Source organism: Zootoca vivipara, chromosome 7, assembly GCF_963506605.1.
Source record: "Zootoca vivipara chromosome 7, rZooViv1.1, whole genome shotgun sequence".
In the NCBI taxonomy this organism is placed as follows: Eukaryota; Metazoa; Chordata; class Lepidosauria; order Squamata; family Lacertidae; genus Zootoca; species Zootoca vivipara.
This window is the reverse complement of record NC_083282.1, coordinates 20,443,534-20,460,568: the sequence shown is the minus strand read 5'-3', so window position 1 is coordinate 20,460,568 and position 17,035 is coordinate 20,443,534. Positions and strand designations below refer to the sequence as shown.

Below are 17,035 nucleotides of genomic sequence, written 5' to 3'. Positions count from 1 at the left end.
GGTCACTTACCCAGGCATGCTGAAAGGCTCTGATGTTACTAGAGGTTCTTTGCCCCTCAGCTTGCTCCATCCTCTAACTCCTTCCTAAAGCATGTGAAGAAATTCAAGTGGAACTAAGTTAAGGGTTATAAAACTGCAAGTTAACCGATCACGTAAAGGAACTGTTCAGGTAACTTAAGGGCTTAGTTTTGGCACCAGGGATTAAACCTGCTTGTCTGAACTGGGCCCGCTAACAGGAAAACAGGGGACTTTGTCCTTCTAACCAAAGGAATGCTCTTGCCTTCTTCCAAGCATGAGCATGTTAACATTAGGGGGGGGGGGCACCTAAAGCCACATTCCTTCGCCTGCAACAGAAGACAAGGAAATTGTCAGGGCCATGAAAAGGTTGCTTTTAATTCCATGAAAATATTTTCAAGAGAACCACTATTTTTTTTAACAAAGCATTTAAACATTTAAAAATCAACACGTGCACAAAAGATTAAAAATTACTGGAAAGTTGTAAGACTCAAGACAATTCATCAGGTTCAAAATTTTCAGCATGATTTTAGCTAACTGTGCAAGTACAAATATTTCCCCCCCTCCCTTTAAATGTAATAACCCTCATAAATTCACTGTGCCTTATACCACAGAAAGAAAATCTTCTCCTGAGGAAACAAATCCTGTTCCTAGAAAAACAGTAGCATGAAAGAACGGTTATTAGTCCTTTGCTATTGAGTTATTTAGTAGAAGCCCATGAGTTCGTTAGGCAAAATCTACAGGGCTCCTGGCTGCAAGTTATATTGAGAACATTTTCTCATTATATTTAACTTTGAAATAATATTCTTTTTTTAAAACAACAACAACAACCCACTAGGTTGGTCTTTTAAAAACCCAAAAGCTGAATGACTAATACCATGTAGTTTTGTCAGTAATGAGTAAAGAGGTCACATCATATAAATAACCCTGTGTACAATATCCGAAAAAAATCTAACCTTTAGTGTTTAATTACCCACCCCCGCCCCTGTAAATACACTATGTCATTTGCGTAATAGTGGCACACTTAATAATAAAAAGAAGAGACCACAATAGTCACACAGATTTAGTTTTACTGGTAGTACAATTCCTAATAACACTGAAAAAAAGTTCTAAAGGAATCCAGCACTGCCGTGTCCAAATATTGCTTCAACCCCCCACCCCACCCCTAGAAAAACCGGTTTGTTTGTTTGTTTTTAACATTACCACAAACAGCAAAAAAAGCTGGACCGATGAAGCTTTTAACTTAAATAGTTCCTCCTTCCCTCCCTCCTAACTCCCCATATTCTAAGATTCCCCTATTTATTTTAGATGTAGGGATGATTTCATTAACAGAACTAACAAATGGCAGACAAAACAACATGGGCAATATGGATGTGTGCTGCAGACAACTATATTTACATGTATAAACATTTCTCAAATCTCGAATGTTTACAAGGAAAAGTGCACATAGATCATTACAAAGTATCACTCCAATTTTTCAAATGGTCCTTACAATGAAGTGTCACTTGGAAACAGACTTAGCACTGCAGTTAATTAGAAACTGGAGTCTTTCCCCACCCAACCCTGCCCCGCCAACTCAAGAAATAAGAGACAATCAAGAAGGGGAAAAAAAAAGTTCCCATAAAAATCCTATTAAAAACATTCATTAGACATAAAATGAAAACGATACATGTGTTTTGCTTCCAATGCATAAAGTTTACAATGCACCATGTATCATGTTGTGGCAGAGGCCCAGAAAGCATCTGCCAAGGCTACCAGCAGCTGTAGTATACTGTAGGAAGATGCAGGAGGTCATTTGGAGCAGAGGCTCAAAGCCCTTTGTGGGATACTGAAGTGGTAAGCGTTGGCAATCAACAGATTTAGGCACTCGAGAGTTTTAAGGCAGCATCTGAATGGCAAGCACTTCTGAAAACAGTCGTTTTGTCTTGTGGTGAAAAAAAAAATCTTTGCTGTTAAATCTCAGGCTGTTCAGTGCTCACGGGTTATTGAGGTGTTGAGGATGGGCTGCTGGGACACGTTCCTTTCCCCCAAATCAAAATGAATGTTAGGTTTTTGCACATCAGTCGCAACACAAAAAAAGAACTGGAATGTAATGATGATGGTCATAAAGAGAAAAAAAGGTAACAATAGCAGCATTAAGTGGAAACTGAAATAAAAAGAAAAATGAGCTTTAGTGCTGGAGATAACAGAACTACAGTAAAGTGGGGTTTTGCTACGGACGCAGAAGAGGAGGAAGAGCTATGGAAATACAAAAAACATTAGGCAGGCAGGCCTGATACGTATCTAGACATGCAGGAGGAGGTTAGGGCGAGAATGGAGGTGGCACAGGCAGAGACTGTGAAGGATGACATGGCTTCAATTCAATGCCAGCTCAAAACGGGCATGGAAAATGAGGCAGCCGAAACAGCCAATAGGCAATGCAACGGGCAGACAGCAAAAGTAGGGCTTTCTCAGGACCACAAAAGGAATGCGTTTTCAGGTGGTTTGGTTCTGCTGAAATGGAGCTGTGGTTTTACTGTAACGATTCTGAATACACAGAGGGATGTTAACATGGTTAGTGAGTCATGTTTGCCTGCATGCCTTCATGCAACTGGCTTTTGCCCTTCTTGCTGGGCCTAACTCCCTCCCCATGCCCACCCCCCTTAAAAAAAAAAAGCAGCTGCATGTAACCTCCTTCAACATCTCGCCCATTTTCTCAGAAACCCGCTTCAGGAACCTGCAGTCCAAGAGGAAAAAAGAGAAGAAAAGAATTACCAGAGGCCTTCAGAGAGAGAAGTGTGCTCATAGGATAAAGTAAATAAATAAATAAATAAAACCCCTCTCAAATGGTTAGAAAATAAATCCTCCTATGCATAGGAAATGGCACCAAGCCTTTTCAAGCGTTCCTAGCTTCCAGGGTAACCCCTCCAGCCCAAGTAAAAATGTACAGGTTGAATTATGTACTTATGTAGAATTATAGTGCATCAGCGACTATCATCCCAGTCCATTGATCTATTCCAGGCCCGGGCGCTCCAATGTGCACACAGGGATTTTCACAATAGCATATCCGTGCATTTTAGCAAAGGGGGGCTCATCGGCATCCGCCTTCCTTCAGGTACGCAGATATGCTCCTTCTGAATGGGGTAGTCCGCACCGAATGTGTGCACGTGAAATTGAGATGCAGCGTTGCCTGGACTCCTGGAACAGATGTTTACCAGGAGATATTTTTCCCCCAAGAGTGTCGGTGCAAGAGAAGGGGTAGTTGCCTTTTACTGACAGAATAACCTTGTCAGGAATCCCAAGCAGAAGGAAATCATTTCAGCAACCCATGTTACATTCAAAATCTTTAACAGGTAGGAACGGAATAAAGCGGGGCACATTAGCATGCTGCACACCTGCTGAATCCCCAGTTACTAGCTATGCACTTCCCCAGCTACCTTCCACATTCATCCTTTGTAGGATGGGAAAGTGCCGCTCGTTGATTTTGCAAAGAAAAAAGTGCAGTAATGTGTACGCGGCAGGCATGTTTGTAAACGTTAGCAGCAATCTCTTACACCTAAGCAATGGCTTGTACACTCGCAGCAGAAACGGTTTCTTTGTTTTCTGAGCTGCACCTCATTGCACTGGGTTGTCAGCCGTTTTCCATGCACAATGCAGAACAGGGCAAGAGAACAAGGAGGAAAGGCTTGCATTCAGAAAAGCAGATCGCTTGCCCACTTAATCTGCAGGAGAGCCATTTTCACTTAATTATTAACTGGGTATTGGAAAATGGTTTTGGGGGTGGGATTTGGGAAGGGGGAAGGGGTTGGCTAACGGACTGTACACACTGATGCGATGGAAATAATAGCTATAGTGATCAATTTTTTTAATAAAAAAATTAAGCCAGTAAAAAGTCCCCCCCCAAATAAAAAAAACCCATTGAAATCATAGCAGATTAACCATTGATTGTAAGAGAATGCTTAAAAGCCCTGAAGCAGACAGAGGCAGAGCGAGAAGACATACAGGCACGGCACTGGCCAAAGCTGTGTCAGAGACTCATTGAAACGCAGACGTTCTTCCAGCTTCAGTACAGACATCCCCGGACGAGCTCACATGGTGAACAACAGATTGAAAGGCTTCCCGAATGCTCTTAACACTTTCCATCCATCTGTGTGCTTCAGGATTCATTAAGGAATGTTCATTGCTAAGCTGACGGGCTGGAGGTTAGATATAGGTTACTGCACCTTTACTGTTCTTCTCTAGAGTCACATCGATGTAGGATGTTGGCACGTATCCTTCTTCTCCGTTCTGCCTCCGGGCTCTAGTCCACCCATCCCCTTTATCTTCCTCTATGATGTACAGAATCTCCCCTTCTTTCATCGCCAGAGTGCCTTCATTGTGACCTAGAAGGAAATGGGGATACGCACAATAAGAAAACCTTCGCCACAGCTCTCGCAGGGTTTAAATGCAAGCTCCCTCGGCTCTCATTTTCCACCCATGGGAGGAAACATCAAATCTGTGAAACAGAGCATATGTTCCAATTGTAGGCCAGGAGACAAAACATGGTCTCTTGTTGCAAAGCTGAACACACGCCAATGGCTGTTTTTCTAATCTAACATATTTGTTTTGTTACCACGCTGCAGCATTTTCCTGCCGTTAAACAAAAATGATTTATGGCATGATTTCCCAGAACCAAAACCAGCTGCTAGAATCCTTTATATGCAGACAATTATTATCTAGGTAAGGCAAAAGGTAATTGCTCTATTTGTGTGTGTGTAAATTTATCTCCCATAAGCTAATCTTACCATCGAAAGGATAAATAGCTTTGCAGTGTCCTATGGCTGGTAAGGGATCATCATCTTCAAACTCATCGTCAAATTCATTATGGGGGCCGTGCTGCTGAGGTGGGCTTCGAACTTCTTGGTTTGCATCATCGGTGTAGCTCCCTTCAGGGCTGCAATGCAATGGTTCGAGACAGGGAACCTTCACACTTTGCAAATTAAGAACCCCAACATTTCCCATATGCTTATCATAACATTTGCTGACTCCGCTTCAGCCCACAGTAACTATGCATGGCAAACCCCTACATAAATACTTATTGCTACAGATGAATACAGGCGTAGGCAGGGAGTATAGATAAGATCCAAGGAGAGTCCTTATATGAAGAAGGAGCTCTGATTTCAGAACAGAGCCTATCGGATCAAAATACGCAGAATATAGAAACGCTCTTTTAAAGTTTTGTCTATGGGAACAGAATTATGCCACTGCTATCACCTTCTCCTCTGCCTCTCCAGAACCATGCACGGCTGTGAGAGTGGAGAAGAGAACTGTATGCATGTATGCTAATACAGTGGTACCTCGGTTTACGAACTTAATCTGTTCCGGAAGTCTTAAACCAAAACCGTTCTTAAACAGAGGTGCGCTTTCTCCAAGGAGGCCTCCTGCCACTGGGGCCCTTCCACTGTTCAGATTCCGTTCTTAGACCAAGGTAAAGTTCTCAAACCGGGACACTATTTCCGGTTTTGCAGAGTTTGTAAACCGAATCGTTCTTAAACACGGCTGTTCTTAAACTGAGATACCACTGTACTCATGAAGCAAGAACATTCACAGTCCCTGGTTTGCTTTGCTAGGCAAAAGATAGGGTACGGGCTCCGTTAGGCAAAATATAGGGTACGGGCTCCGTTCCTTATCGGCTACCCAAAATACAAATTGTACGTGTGTGGTTTTCATCTTTTTGATACAGCTTTCTAAATCTGAGGCCACATTCCTTGGGTCATTGCTGGGACTGTCCAAGCCTCAGTTTCACCTTGCTAGTTACAAGAAGGTGAAGAGCGGTTGTTCCTTAACTGCAGCTAAGGAGAGCTAAATACCTCATTGACCCTTTTAAGGAGAGGGGAGGGAACACGAAACTATCTGAAGTTGGATGCAATTCTTTAAGCAAATAATTCATTTAAAAATGTATACTGCTCATCTTAAAGTGTTGCAATCAATGAAAAGATAAAACAATTAAAACATTCCAAGGGAAACCTATAAATTTAAACACTCATCACTCAAATGTCAAGCATTCAAATGTTCTTAATTCAAAAGGTGTACTAAACAAACATTAAAATTGCTGGACACACACACACACGCACACACAGTTACATGAGGTGAAGACAAGATTTGAAGAGGAAGTCCTAATTTATCTGCAATTCCACCTTCTCTTTTCAGCTCCAGCAACAAAAACATTGCTTTTGTGTAACGCAGCAATTACAACTGCAGTGCCTAGTTGAGAGGTGGGCAACCCATCGACCTCTAGCTATTTCTGGACTCCAACTCTCATCAGTCTTATTCACTCATCGCGCTGTCTGGGACTGATGTGAGTTGGAGTCCAACAATATGGAGCAAGCCACAGGTTCCCCACCCTGGGCTAGAACACTGGGAAGTGAGCTTAAAGTAAGGAAAGAGAGAGAAGAGGGCCTAAAAAGCAAGTGGGAAAGGGTTTGGGGAGGTTCTGGGGGTGGAAAGGCAATACTCTATGTTTAATCAAATTCTAGATGGATGCAGTGACTGCTGTTTTAGAAAACGACAGTGCAAAGACAGGGGACTTTAGTTTTAAAAGATAAATATAGTGACCTCTCTCGTCCTTGGGTCACGAGGTGGTTGATGTCACTGCTGTGTCTACGGTCTCCTCTTGCTGCTACTTTACCTTCAACTTCAGTAAGCCAGGCCTTGAGACAGAGAGAGATCATTTGGCACCAGAAGCAAAATAAATGCTTAGAGACCAAACACATATCTTAACTTTTCTCAAAACAGATTTGTATTCTAAAGCAAAATCCTGGAACTGTGAGTTACCAAATTCACCGCAAGCTCTATGAAGGGGCCATGAACTGGGGACACCATCCTCTGGGGCTGCACTCCTGCACAAGTCACATGACCCTTATGAGATTGTGGCTCCTCCCGAAAGGGGTTTCTTTGGGGCACAGAACTCAAAAAAGGATGTGATTTGCGGTGCCATGCCTGAAAAAAAAGTGCAGCTGGAGATTGCCATTTTGGTCATTGTTCTCGTGAGAAGAAAAAAAAAGGGATGTCCCGGTTTTTTGGGGGTGGGCAGTTGATGCATATATGAAAGTCCCACACGCCAGTACAATATTAAGGATTCTTCAATTTCTCTTAACTCACTCATCTGTTCAGGAAGTCTCCCAATTCATACATATAAGTGCACGATTCGTCAGCTCTGAGGTACTACAGAGATTGAAAAATTGAATCTGCAAAAATATTTTCAAACCAGTGCTCTTCCAGCTATTCGGTTCTGTAGAGAATAGCTACATGCTTCTTGTTTCAGGGCTCGAACATCTCTAAAGGTAAAGGCAAGGACTGCCATAGGATTTTTACCAATCGCAACTGGTGAACTAAATTGGAAACATTAAGGCCCAGATGGCTTTAAAGTGGCAGGTGTTGTAAATGGGATGGAGTGTAAAAGCAACCAGGATTCCCCCCACATTATGAATACCCTTTCGGGATTTTTTGGAGGATGCCTTTTCTAGAGGCATCTGAAATCTTATACCAGCCTTCTTTCAAAACATCTTAATAGATTTTAACCTCATTCTTGTGAATTTCCATTCTAAGGCGGTCCATGTTGCTCATAGTTTCAGCCAACTTTGGCTGAAGACTGCTCGGATCACCCATTTGCGGGTTTTTCTCATATACGTCTTTCATTTTGATGAGCGCATCTCTGTAGGAAGAAAAAAAAGTATATCGAATTAGAAAATTGTTTTCCTTGCAACAATGAAACTGAGGAGGGAGGAAGAGAAAGCAGTACAATTTCTTAACACTCGGGACACCCCCAAAACTATGGGGTTTGAGAGGACTTATGAGCAACACTGAGAACGTTAACGATAAATTGATGTTTGTAGAAGAGACATTTTGATGCCTAGGAAAAGAGCAATAAAAATAAGGTCAAGATACAATAACAGAAAAGCAAAATTACTTCTGATCTGTCTCTTTTTGTAGTTCTCTGTTAAGTTCATCAATTCGCTGCTGCAGTTTTTTCCGCCTTTGTTCTGGAGGCAGGTGGCTGAAATCTTCTTGAGCAGGGCCCTGAAACAAGGTGAAAATACAGCCCTCAGAAAATGCGGCTATTCACATTTCTGCTGGCACCTCACACATAACCAACAGCACTTCCTCACTGGATGAAGAACTGATTTTTTAAACACCACAATGCTGCAAAGCATAGTTCCGGGGGGGGGGGGGGAATTGCACACATCAGACTGAATTATTTTCTTGATGGCCTGTGATTCCCTCCCCACCCCCTCAATCTGAGATTTTCAAGATGTTACAGATTATAAACAGCTCTTCCATGTGTTAAATAATCTTGAAGGGAAAGCAAATCCATTTCAGAGGAGGTTATAGACTCGGAAGGGGTGTGTGTGGAAATATACTAATGAACCAGAATGAAAAAAAGCATCTTTAATTTAGAAAAAAAACAAAACCTGCAAAATATTTCAAATGCGCGAATGAGGGGAGCATAGGGTAGATCGGTGACGCTGCTGGAAAACCTCTGGTCATTATGGAACAAGCAGTCGCAAGACTAGACAGGTTTAGCATAAATTATGGTAAAGGTAGCCATGTTTAGCCTCTTGTAACAAACATTACTGCTTTGGTAAGACACCTACCCCTCAAAATCACAAGCCACAATGAATTTGTCAGTCTTTGCAAAGTGCGGCAAGACTCTCGGTCTTGTCATGATTCAGGTTCCCCTAGAACCTCAAACCCTGATAAAGCTTACCCACATTGTTCCTACCCACCACCGAAGACAATCCCCACAAATTATTCACCAATGTTTCCAATAGGAGGGGGGGAAATTCTAGAATATGGAAGCCCCTTTCCCGACAAGTAATGTGAAGTAATCAATGTCATAAGGAGCAGCGATGCCAGAAATATCCAACATGATATTCTCAATAGAGAGCTTACTGGGACAAAGCAACATGAAACTATTTGTGCCTTAAAGTACCAGTAGAGCACAAAATTATTGAGATTTTCTACCAATCTATATGGGTTTCTATAAATGTCAAGCCAGCCTCATCCCAGAGAAAAGTCAAAATTTCATTGAGAGAACCCATAAGGAACTTGGGGATGAAAAACAATGGGTGGGGGTGGGGAGGAAACACGCTGTGAATATCCAAAGAGGTATTAAAAGCTGGCATAATAATGTTCTTCTGTCCCATCACCTCCTGGCAAATAGAAGGGGAATAAATGGAGGCAGTGAGAGATTTTACTTTCTTGGGCTCCATGATCACTGCAGATGGTGACAGTAGTCACGAAATTAAAAGACACCTGCTTCTTGGGAGAAAAGCAATGAAAAACCTAGACAGCATCTTAAAAAGCAGAGAAATCACCTTGCCGACAAAGGTCCGTATAGTTAAAGCTATGGTTTTTCCAGTAGTGATGTATGGAAGTGAGAGCTGGACCATAAAGAAGGCTGATCGCCGAAAAATGGATGCTTTTGAATTATGGTGTTGGAGGAGACTCTTGAGAGTCCCATGGACTGCAAGAAGATCAAACCTATCCATTCTGAAGGAAATCAGCCCTGAGTGCTCACTGGAAGGACAGCTCGTGAAGCTGAGGCTCCAATAATTTAGCCACCTCATGAGAAGAGAAGACTCCCTGGAAAAGACCCTGATGTTGGGAAAGATTGAGGGCACAAGGAGAAGGGGACGACAGAGGGCGAGATGGTTGGACAGTGTTCTCGACGCTACTAACACGAGTTTGACCAAACTGCGGGAAGCAGTGGAAGACAGGAGTGCCTGGCATGCTCTGGTCCATGGGGTCACAGAGAGTTGGACACGACTGAACAACAATAACAAAGTACTAGCAACAGGGATGTTATTAAGTGGCTTTCATTGCATACCCAGAGGTTTAAACAAAATCTTATTAAAGAGATCTGAAAACATTCGCTTTCACCTGAATAGCGGCTAAAAGGTTAACTGGCACCCAAGTTAAAACTTTTCAGCACTGCTTAACCCAGAGATCTGACATGTCAGTTTAAAAATGGGCACCCAACTTTGCAATAAGGGAAATCCTGGTTAGGAGTAATGATAGTTAATCTCTTTGCCAGGGAATTGTGATGATAAGGGAGGGGAAATCAGCACCGGGGAGAAGCTGCAAGGAGGGAAGCAGGCCATGTAGCAGAACCAAGCCTAATACTCCATTCCTTACGTTTGTTTTGCCAAACTGTAGTCTAACTCATTTTCAATGGCGTTAAAATGGGCAAACATGGTGACAACAAAATGCTTTGCAATTTAGACAGCAGAATACATTATTAGGTATATTTCCCAGTTCCACACAACTCCTTATCCTGTTGAGAACACTCCAAAAATCCATTCTCCAAGCTTGCTGTGGCGACAGGCCAACCTCCCAGAGGTTCTTTTTCATCACGCTGAGGTTTGGAGGAGAGAAAAAGTGCTTTGCCACTTCAAGCTTACTTTGAAGACTCTCCCCAGTAACTGGCATTCCATCTCCAAGACGAGGGGCAGTACTTTGCCTTCAGGACAGGTAGCCACTGGCAGTTTGTAATCCACAAATTTGTCTAATCCTTTTTAAGCCATCTAAGTTGGTACCCATCATTACATCTCGTGGTTAGCCATCACGGCATCTTCATACTAAATCTAAGTTTATCCCCTCTATCCTCTAACAACAGGATGTATCAAAAGAAACATGAAGTCTACATGCAGTCTTATGGATCAGAAGTTAACTTATTTCCTTTACCACTTGGTTCAGAATAAAGGTAAGAATTATTGATATTCACTAAAAATAGGCCCATCGTGTTTTTCCTTCTTTCAGGGGGTACTCAAGGATTTGCAGTACTGGCACCTCTTTTTGCTGTTAAAAAGTGTGGCACTTACTGTAACAACTTCATGGTGAGTACCAGCACCTATTTTCCTAAAAGAAGAAGAAAGCACTGGATAGGCCAACTAAGATTTCTCTTGCTTTCTCTGGTTAAAATCTGCCAAATATCAATGCAGATATGTTCAGAAGCAAATGTGACTATTTACCTCCAATTTACCGAAGTCTTGTAAAGTTGCTTCCACCGAAGTCAATGCAAACGGTTCCTACTACGTACATCCAACCTTGGTTAGTTTGGACTATAATTAACAAGTTCTCTGCTACAAACAGGCTGTTTCAATGAAATCCACCTACTTGAGCACATTTAGTAAGTTAACTATAGCATCAACCAGTAATTACAAGCAAAACAAGAATTCAAAAGTCTATGTGTGTTTACGGTTTGCCATCTGCTCAGAGAATCTGTTTCAAAGGGCTGTAAAACAATAAGGCCTATTAAGTTAATTTCCCTCCAAAATCTCACACTAATCTCCTTTTCAGCAGAGTTGTAAGCCTTCCTTTTAAAAGCATTGCTCTGTGTGTTGAACTTGTGCTAAACAGCTCCTACATAAATCATGATTTTAAATGCAAAACTATAAAATTATCATGCATTGTCTCTTATATTAAGTTATTCTAGTTAAGAACAATGAGCTGCATTAGGGATTTTAGATTTGTGTCACTCAAGGTAGTTTTTAAGAGATAACTTTTGCTCTCACATAATTGTCTTTTATTTTTAAGCATAATAAAGGCCTCACTCAATATACACAAATGAGAAACTATAGAAACAATCTCGCAAAAAATAGGCAATTCTAATTTCCATGAGAATCAATGGAACTTAAGCCCTTAACTGTTCAATTGTACTTTTGCTGCAATTCTACCTTCAAAACCTTATTTGAAATAAAATGGAACTGTCTGCAATAAAGGAGCAAAATTTGTCACCTGCTTCCTGCCACAGAAATTATTTTCTACCGAACACAATTAAAAATATGAATCTGTATGTAAATATTGGGCATCATGCCTCCTTTACCAAAGGAAACAGAATAATATCTCAAAACCTCCTCTCCCGATTCTGTCTGCCACATCGACTGTGAACACTTAACTAAATTGTAGAAACAGGGTTGCCTCCTTATAAAAATTGCTGATTTTACAAATAAGGATAAAGAAGATATGTAACAGTATGATCAATGAACAATGCCATCAGATAAACTAGGAAAGCTTTGAGGCATATTCACAACGGAATGCTTCTCCCATGATCAACAGTAATTAAGCTCAGAAGAAAAATTTGACTTTTTACACTAAATAATTTCAATCTATTTAAATACTTTATTTTTACGGATTGTTAAATAGCACTGATTGTTGTCAACAGCCAGGCAACTTCATTTTAAACAAACCACCATCACTGGCTAAAAGTTTTCAACAGCAGTTTTGCCCTAATAATAATAATGAGTGGTATCTGGCTAAGCTACAATCAAGAGTAGGGCTATTGAAATCCATGGATTTAAGTTAAGCCAGTGGGTCTACACAGAAGATGACTGCCTAGTACATTCATTTGTTATTACCTGGCCATGAAAATCCATCTACTTTGCATGTGTAAGAGAATGTGTTAAGTGGGGTAGTGGGAAACAGGTTCAGCTGTCTGCAACAAAGATTTTCAGAAACGGAATTGCAATAACTACCATGGTTATCAGTTATGGACTAAATGAAATGTTTTTTTAAAAATGCCTCGTTCACAAGCACCTTGTAGGAAAAGGAAGCTCTGGATTGAGTACCGGTAGGTATCACTCTCATTTTATGGAGGCAAAACAGGAGTACATCCTTGCCTATAGGTTGAATTCCTTTTCTCTGTGCAATGTCAGGAGTCTATTTTGTTCACACCAAGCACAAATGGATAATGAGACAAAGAGTAACTAAGAATACGTATCTGAATACCAATTCACTCAAAGCAACCATGAGATGGACACGATTTCAAAAAGCTACTTTCATGCTGTTGTTACGAAGTTAACAGCACACAGGCCTTACCGTCTTCACCGACCACTGACCGGTACAGTTGAAAACAGAAAGAAACAGGGTATTATTTTCATGCTACCAAGCATTATTTAGGAAGATTGTGATATTTTAACCTTAATTAATAGAACTCCATAAAGTTCCCAACATTTTAACTATTGTCTGTGGCACTGCAGAGTGGAAAGGCAGCCACAATTCAAGCCATAGGATGACGGCCTATGGCTTTTAAAAGGTGCAATACAGTATAATCTTGTTGAACTATTATCTCTTTAACATATTTCTACATTGAAGGAAACGACAACAAAGCACACAGGAACACTACACAAAGCAGAAAGCGTTTGACAATGGCAATGACCTGGTTTACTGTAAACAGAGTCTTGTTTAGCAAAGCTCCGGGAGCAAAACGGCGCTTTTATGACATTCTGAAACCCGGTCAGCTTTGCACTTTCCTAGTTTCCACAGTTAGGTTTCATCTTTTTGGGCAAGTAGCTGGTTGGTCAACACAACGTCACTACGGTGGATATGGCTGATGTAAAGAAATGTCGTGGCCAAAGAAGTCCATCCTCTTAGGCCATCAGAGGACTCCCATTATCCTTGCTCAAAAACAGATTAAGGTTACTGGTAGGGCTCAAATGAATAGTTAGAGGAAACAACATTTTTGCAACTTAATAATTGGATGATTATTTCCCAAAAGCCCATGTGAAAAACCTGTGACACTTTCTAATCAAAGTGATTCTAGATCAAAATATTTATGACTGGAGGCTATTATATGTCTATAATTCTACATATGACTGTGTATACTCTATTATATACTCACGAATCACCAGCAAAAATGGGGAAAGGGTAAAAAGACATACACAGATTGATTCTGGGGCATGATATCTTTTTTTAAAAAAAAGACACAGATGGCTTCTTATCTTATTCTGGCAGTATCCAATTTTGCTGAAAAGCACTGGGGAAAGCGGTAAAAGGCTTCCTATTAAGGTTCTTAATTAGCAACCTTGTATTATGATGTGAGAACGGAAAATGCCAACGACTTGCTTTTATAAAGGACTCAATTTAAGGATGCTTGAAATGTGGGTTAGAACAAGGAACTGTGAAACAATCAATTGTGAAAACTGCTTTGGACCATACCGAGCGATGAAAAGCCAAGGCTCAAAATTCTGTGCAATATGTTCTATCTATCCAAGCAGAATTTGTAGGTCCCCCCCCCAAAAAACAGCACCGTTTTGTGCCGCGATGAAAGAAAGCCACAACCAAGGCATAAGCCTTTGGGCACACCCAAAATATACACTGGAACCCAATCTCAGAATTTGGAGCAACTACATGCTTGTGACTAAGAGGGTGTACTACATAAAATATGACCATATGGCAGAGCTGTAGACCAACGGCGCTAAACATTGTAGGGCAATCTTTGACAATCTGGTGCCTCCCAGATGTTTCAGACTATAACTATAATCAGCCCCAGACAGCATGGCCTTAGTGGCTGGTGCTGATGAGAACTGTACTCCAAAACATCTGGAGTGTATCAGTTTTGCAAATGCTGCTGTAGGTGATGCACCAATACAAATCTTTAGACTTGGGAACCCAGGACTCAGTAGAAAACATGGCTGGGATTGCTCTCTATCCTAGCAATTATCCTTGGGAGTTATTGCTTGGCAAAACTGGATGAAATGTTAAGTCACTGTGATTAGGAAAGTTCATGGATCACACCATGATTACAATTGAGTCTTGTGGCATAGGTTGCTGTGAGGTATACAGGATTGCTCATTTAAGAAGTCAGCATGACTGCACATTCAAACTGGTTTTCTGAATCTGGTGATATGCTTATGAGGATGAGGGAACACTGGGAAAGAATAGGAGTAGCTTTGTGCATAGAAATGTGTGATCTGCCCAATTTCTAGTTTTTCCCCCTCCCCCAAAGGGTAGAAAGATGACAGAAATCAAACACACTCTTCGTTCATTTGGCTACAACTTGGGTCAATTATGAGACACTGTGTGTGTGTGTGTGTGTGTGTGTGAGAGAGAGAGAGAGAGAGAGAGAGAGAGAGAGAGAGAGAGAGAGAGAGAGAGAGAGAATGATTAAGTTCCAAACAAAAGCAGCTCACAACTGGGGCCAATATCCAAACCAACACTTGCAGTATTTTGTCCCACTGGCGAACTGCGCAAGCACTAAAAGATCCCATGTGTAAAACTTTTAAATTTTTTTTTAAAAAAAGAAGTAATAAACAAACAATAAAAATATTTATCCATCATATCTGGCTTTGTGTGTCGTGTCGTGATTTCTAACAAATGACATCTGCTACGTTTTCCTCTGCTCTTTTGTATTAAATACAGCTGTATTTGTTATTACATTTGGATGGACAATGTCAACAATTCGACTGGGCGTATAAGACGACCCCCAACTTTTCCAGTTAAAATATAGAGTTCGGGATATACTCGCTGTATAAGAAATACAACCTGGCGTATAAGACGACCCCCGGCCTTTGAAAAGATTTCCCAGGGTTAAAAAGTAGTCTTATACGCAGGAATATACAGTAAATGCCCATGAAGATTACATTAGTTTTCATTTCTTTTCTGTATGCCCAGCAGCTGCTGGATGGGACTTACTGATGGATGAAGCAGAGAGCAGTTTAAGACTTTATGATGTTCCAACGTCTTTGAGTAATATTTTATGCAGGCAGAAGTAGTTGAAATATTTTGCTTCTCAGGTTATCCATAAACTATCTCACTCTCGACTTCTAATATTTTTCTTTTTCCTTTTAAAAGCCTTTTTAGAAAGCCTATTAAAACACTAATGTGCTAGAAAGTGGGAGGCTTTGCTGTCGGATCTCTGACCGTAATAAAGATTGATTGATTGATTGATTGATTGATTGGGAGAGGCTTAGACAAATTTAGCCCTTACCAGCAAAACTATGGATTGGATCCTAAGATAACTTAAGAAAGGTCCTAGAAAGAAAATATCCTGCCCTCTTCTTCTTCCTGCAGCCGCTTAAGCTCCCGTAAGGTCTCACTGCAAGTTTGGAAGACCATCTTGAACAGGCACCCCCAAACTTCGGCCCTCCAGATGTTTTGGACTACAATTCCCATCCTCCCCCACCACTGGTCCTGTTAGCTAGGGATCATGGGAGTTGTAGGCCAAAACATCTGGAGGGCCGCAGTTTGGGGATGCCTGATCTTGAATATCGTAGGCAAGGCATGGAGTTGGGGGGGGGGGGCGAGGAAGAAGTGACAGGAAATCAAGACCAAATTGCAGCAATTATCCTCCCCACTTCCACTTGTAGAAGCTCGATGCCTGATTCCCTAAGAGAGGCTTTTTGGAGGGCACATATGGTAGCAAGAGCAAGGAATGAACAGAAGCTTTCCATCCATTATTTTGCTTATATAGCATGAATAATAAATTACACGTGAGAACTAGCTGGATACTATTTGCATGATGCTAACATCTTCTGGGCTTTAACAAGCAGAGCCTATTTATGCTCTTCTATATCAAGGTACCTCTTTTATACCTGCTCAGACATTACAAGTCACTGGAAGGTAGCAGAGCTCCAGCCCTCACAAACTGGTGCTCTACGTGTGCAGTGCAGCCATTGGTTCAAGGCAATATCCCGACTGCTCACATGAAGAACTAATCTAATCCCGTTTTAATTATCGCCAAACAGCAGGCTTGCTTATGGGAATTTTAAAGACTACTGAGCATGATGTAGCAGGCACATATCGAGAATAGAAACAATCCCCTGCAATACAGGATTCTCATTCGTGATAGATGGCTACTGAACCTCTGCTTAAAAACCTCCAAGGAAGGAGAGTCCACCACCTTACGACGGAGTCCATTCGACTGTCAAGCAGCTCTCATTGTCAGAAGGTCCTTCCTAATGTTTAGTTGGAATCTCCTTTCTTTTAATTCGAATCCATTGGAGCAGTAGAAAAAAAAGTTCTTAGCTAGAAATCCCTAAGGATTGAACCTTGGGTTTTCTACATGTGCTGAATCACACATTCCAGGGATTTTGCAAGAGGGGGAGCTAAATTACAAATGGTCTCCAGGTCTACTTGTTTTCCCCTATAAAAAATTTTTTTCCGGTCAATAGCATTCACACCAAAATCTCTATCTGCAGATTCCGTATAGGGAACTAGTGAGAGATAAATACTTCACAAGGCATCTCTGGCCTCAACTTGTTTTATTTTAAAACCAAACGAA

At 41.2% G+C, this 17,035-nt stretch overlaps 1 protein-coding gene across 5 annotated transcripts in view; it reads right to left on the bottom strand.

Moving 5' to 3' along the window:
• FNBP1L (formin binding protein 1 like) overlaps positions 1 to 17,035 on the bottom strand; it is a 75,347-nt gene that overhangs the window by 5,133 nt on the left and 53,179 nt on the right. Inside the window, exons 10-15 of one of the 5 annotated variants that reach the window (XR_009557875.1) lie at positions 7,943 to 8,052; positions 7,555 to 7,687; positions 6,589 to 6,683; positions 4,779 to 4,927; positions 4,218 to 4,376; positions 11 to 84 (exon numbers count right to left, since the gene is read on the bottom strand). Coding sequence is in view for 4 of the 5 variants with exons in the window: in XM_060276716.1 (XP_060132699.1) it covers positions 4,198 to 4,376; positions 4,779 to 4,927; positions 6,589 to 6,683; positions 7,555 to 7,687; positions 7,943 to 8,052; positions 12,853 to 12,867 (681 nt within the window). In the remaining variant the exon portion in view is untranslated. Of the gene's footprint in view, positions 1 to 10; positions 85 to 837; positions 4,377 to 4,778; positions 4,928 to 6,588; positions 6,684 to 7,554; positions 7,688 to 7,942; positions 8,053 to 12,852; positions 12,868 to 17,035 lie in introns of those variants that run through there. The other 4 variants (XM_060276716.1, XM_060276715.1, XM_035121717.2 and 1 more) reach the window with 4 other exon arrangements.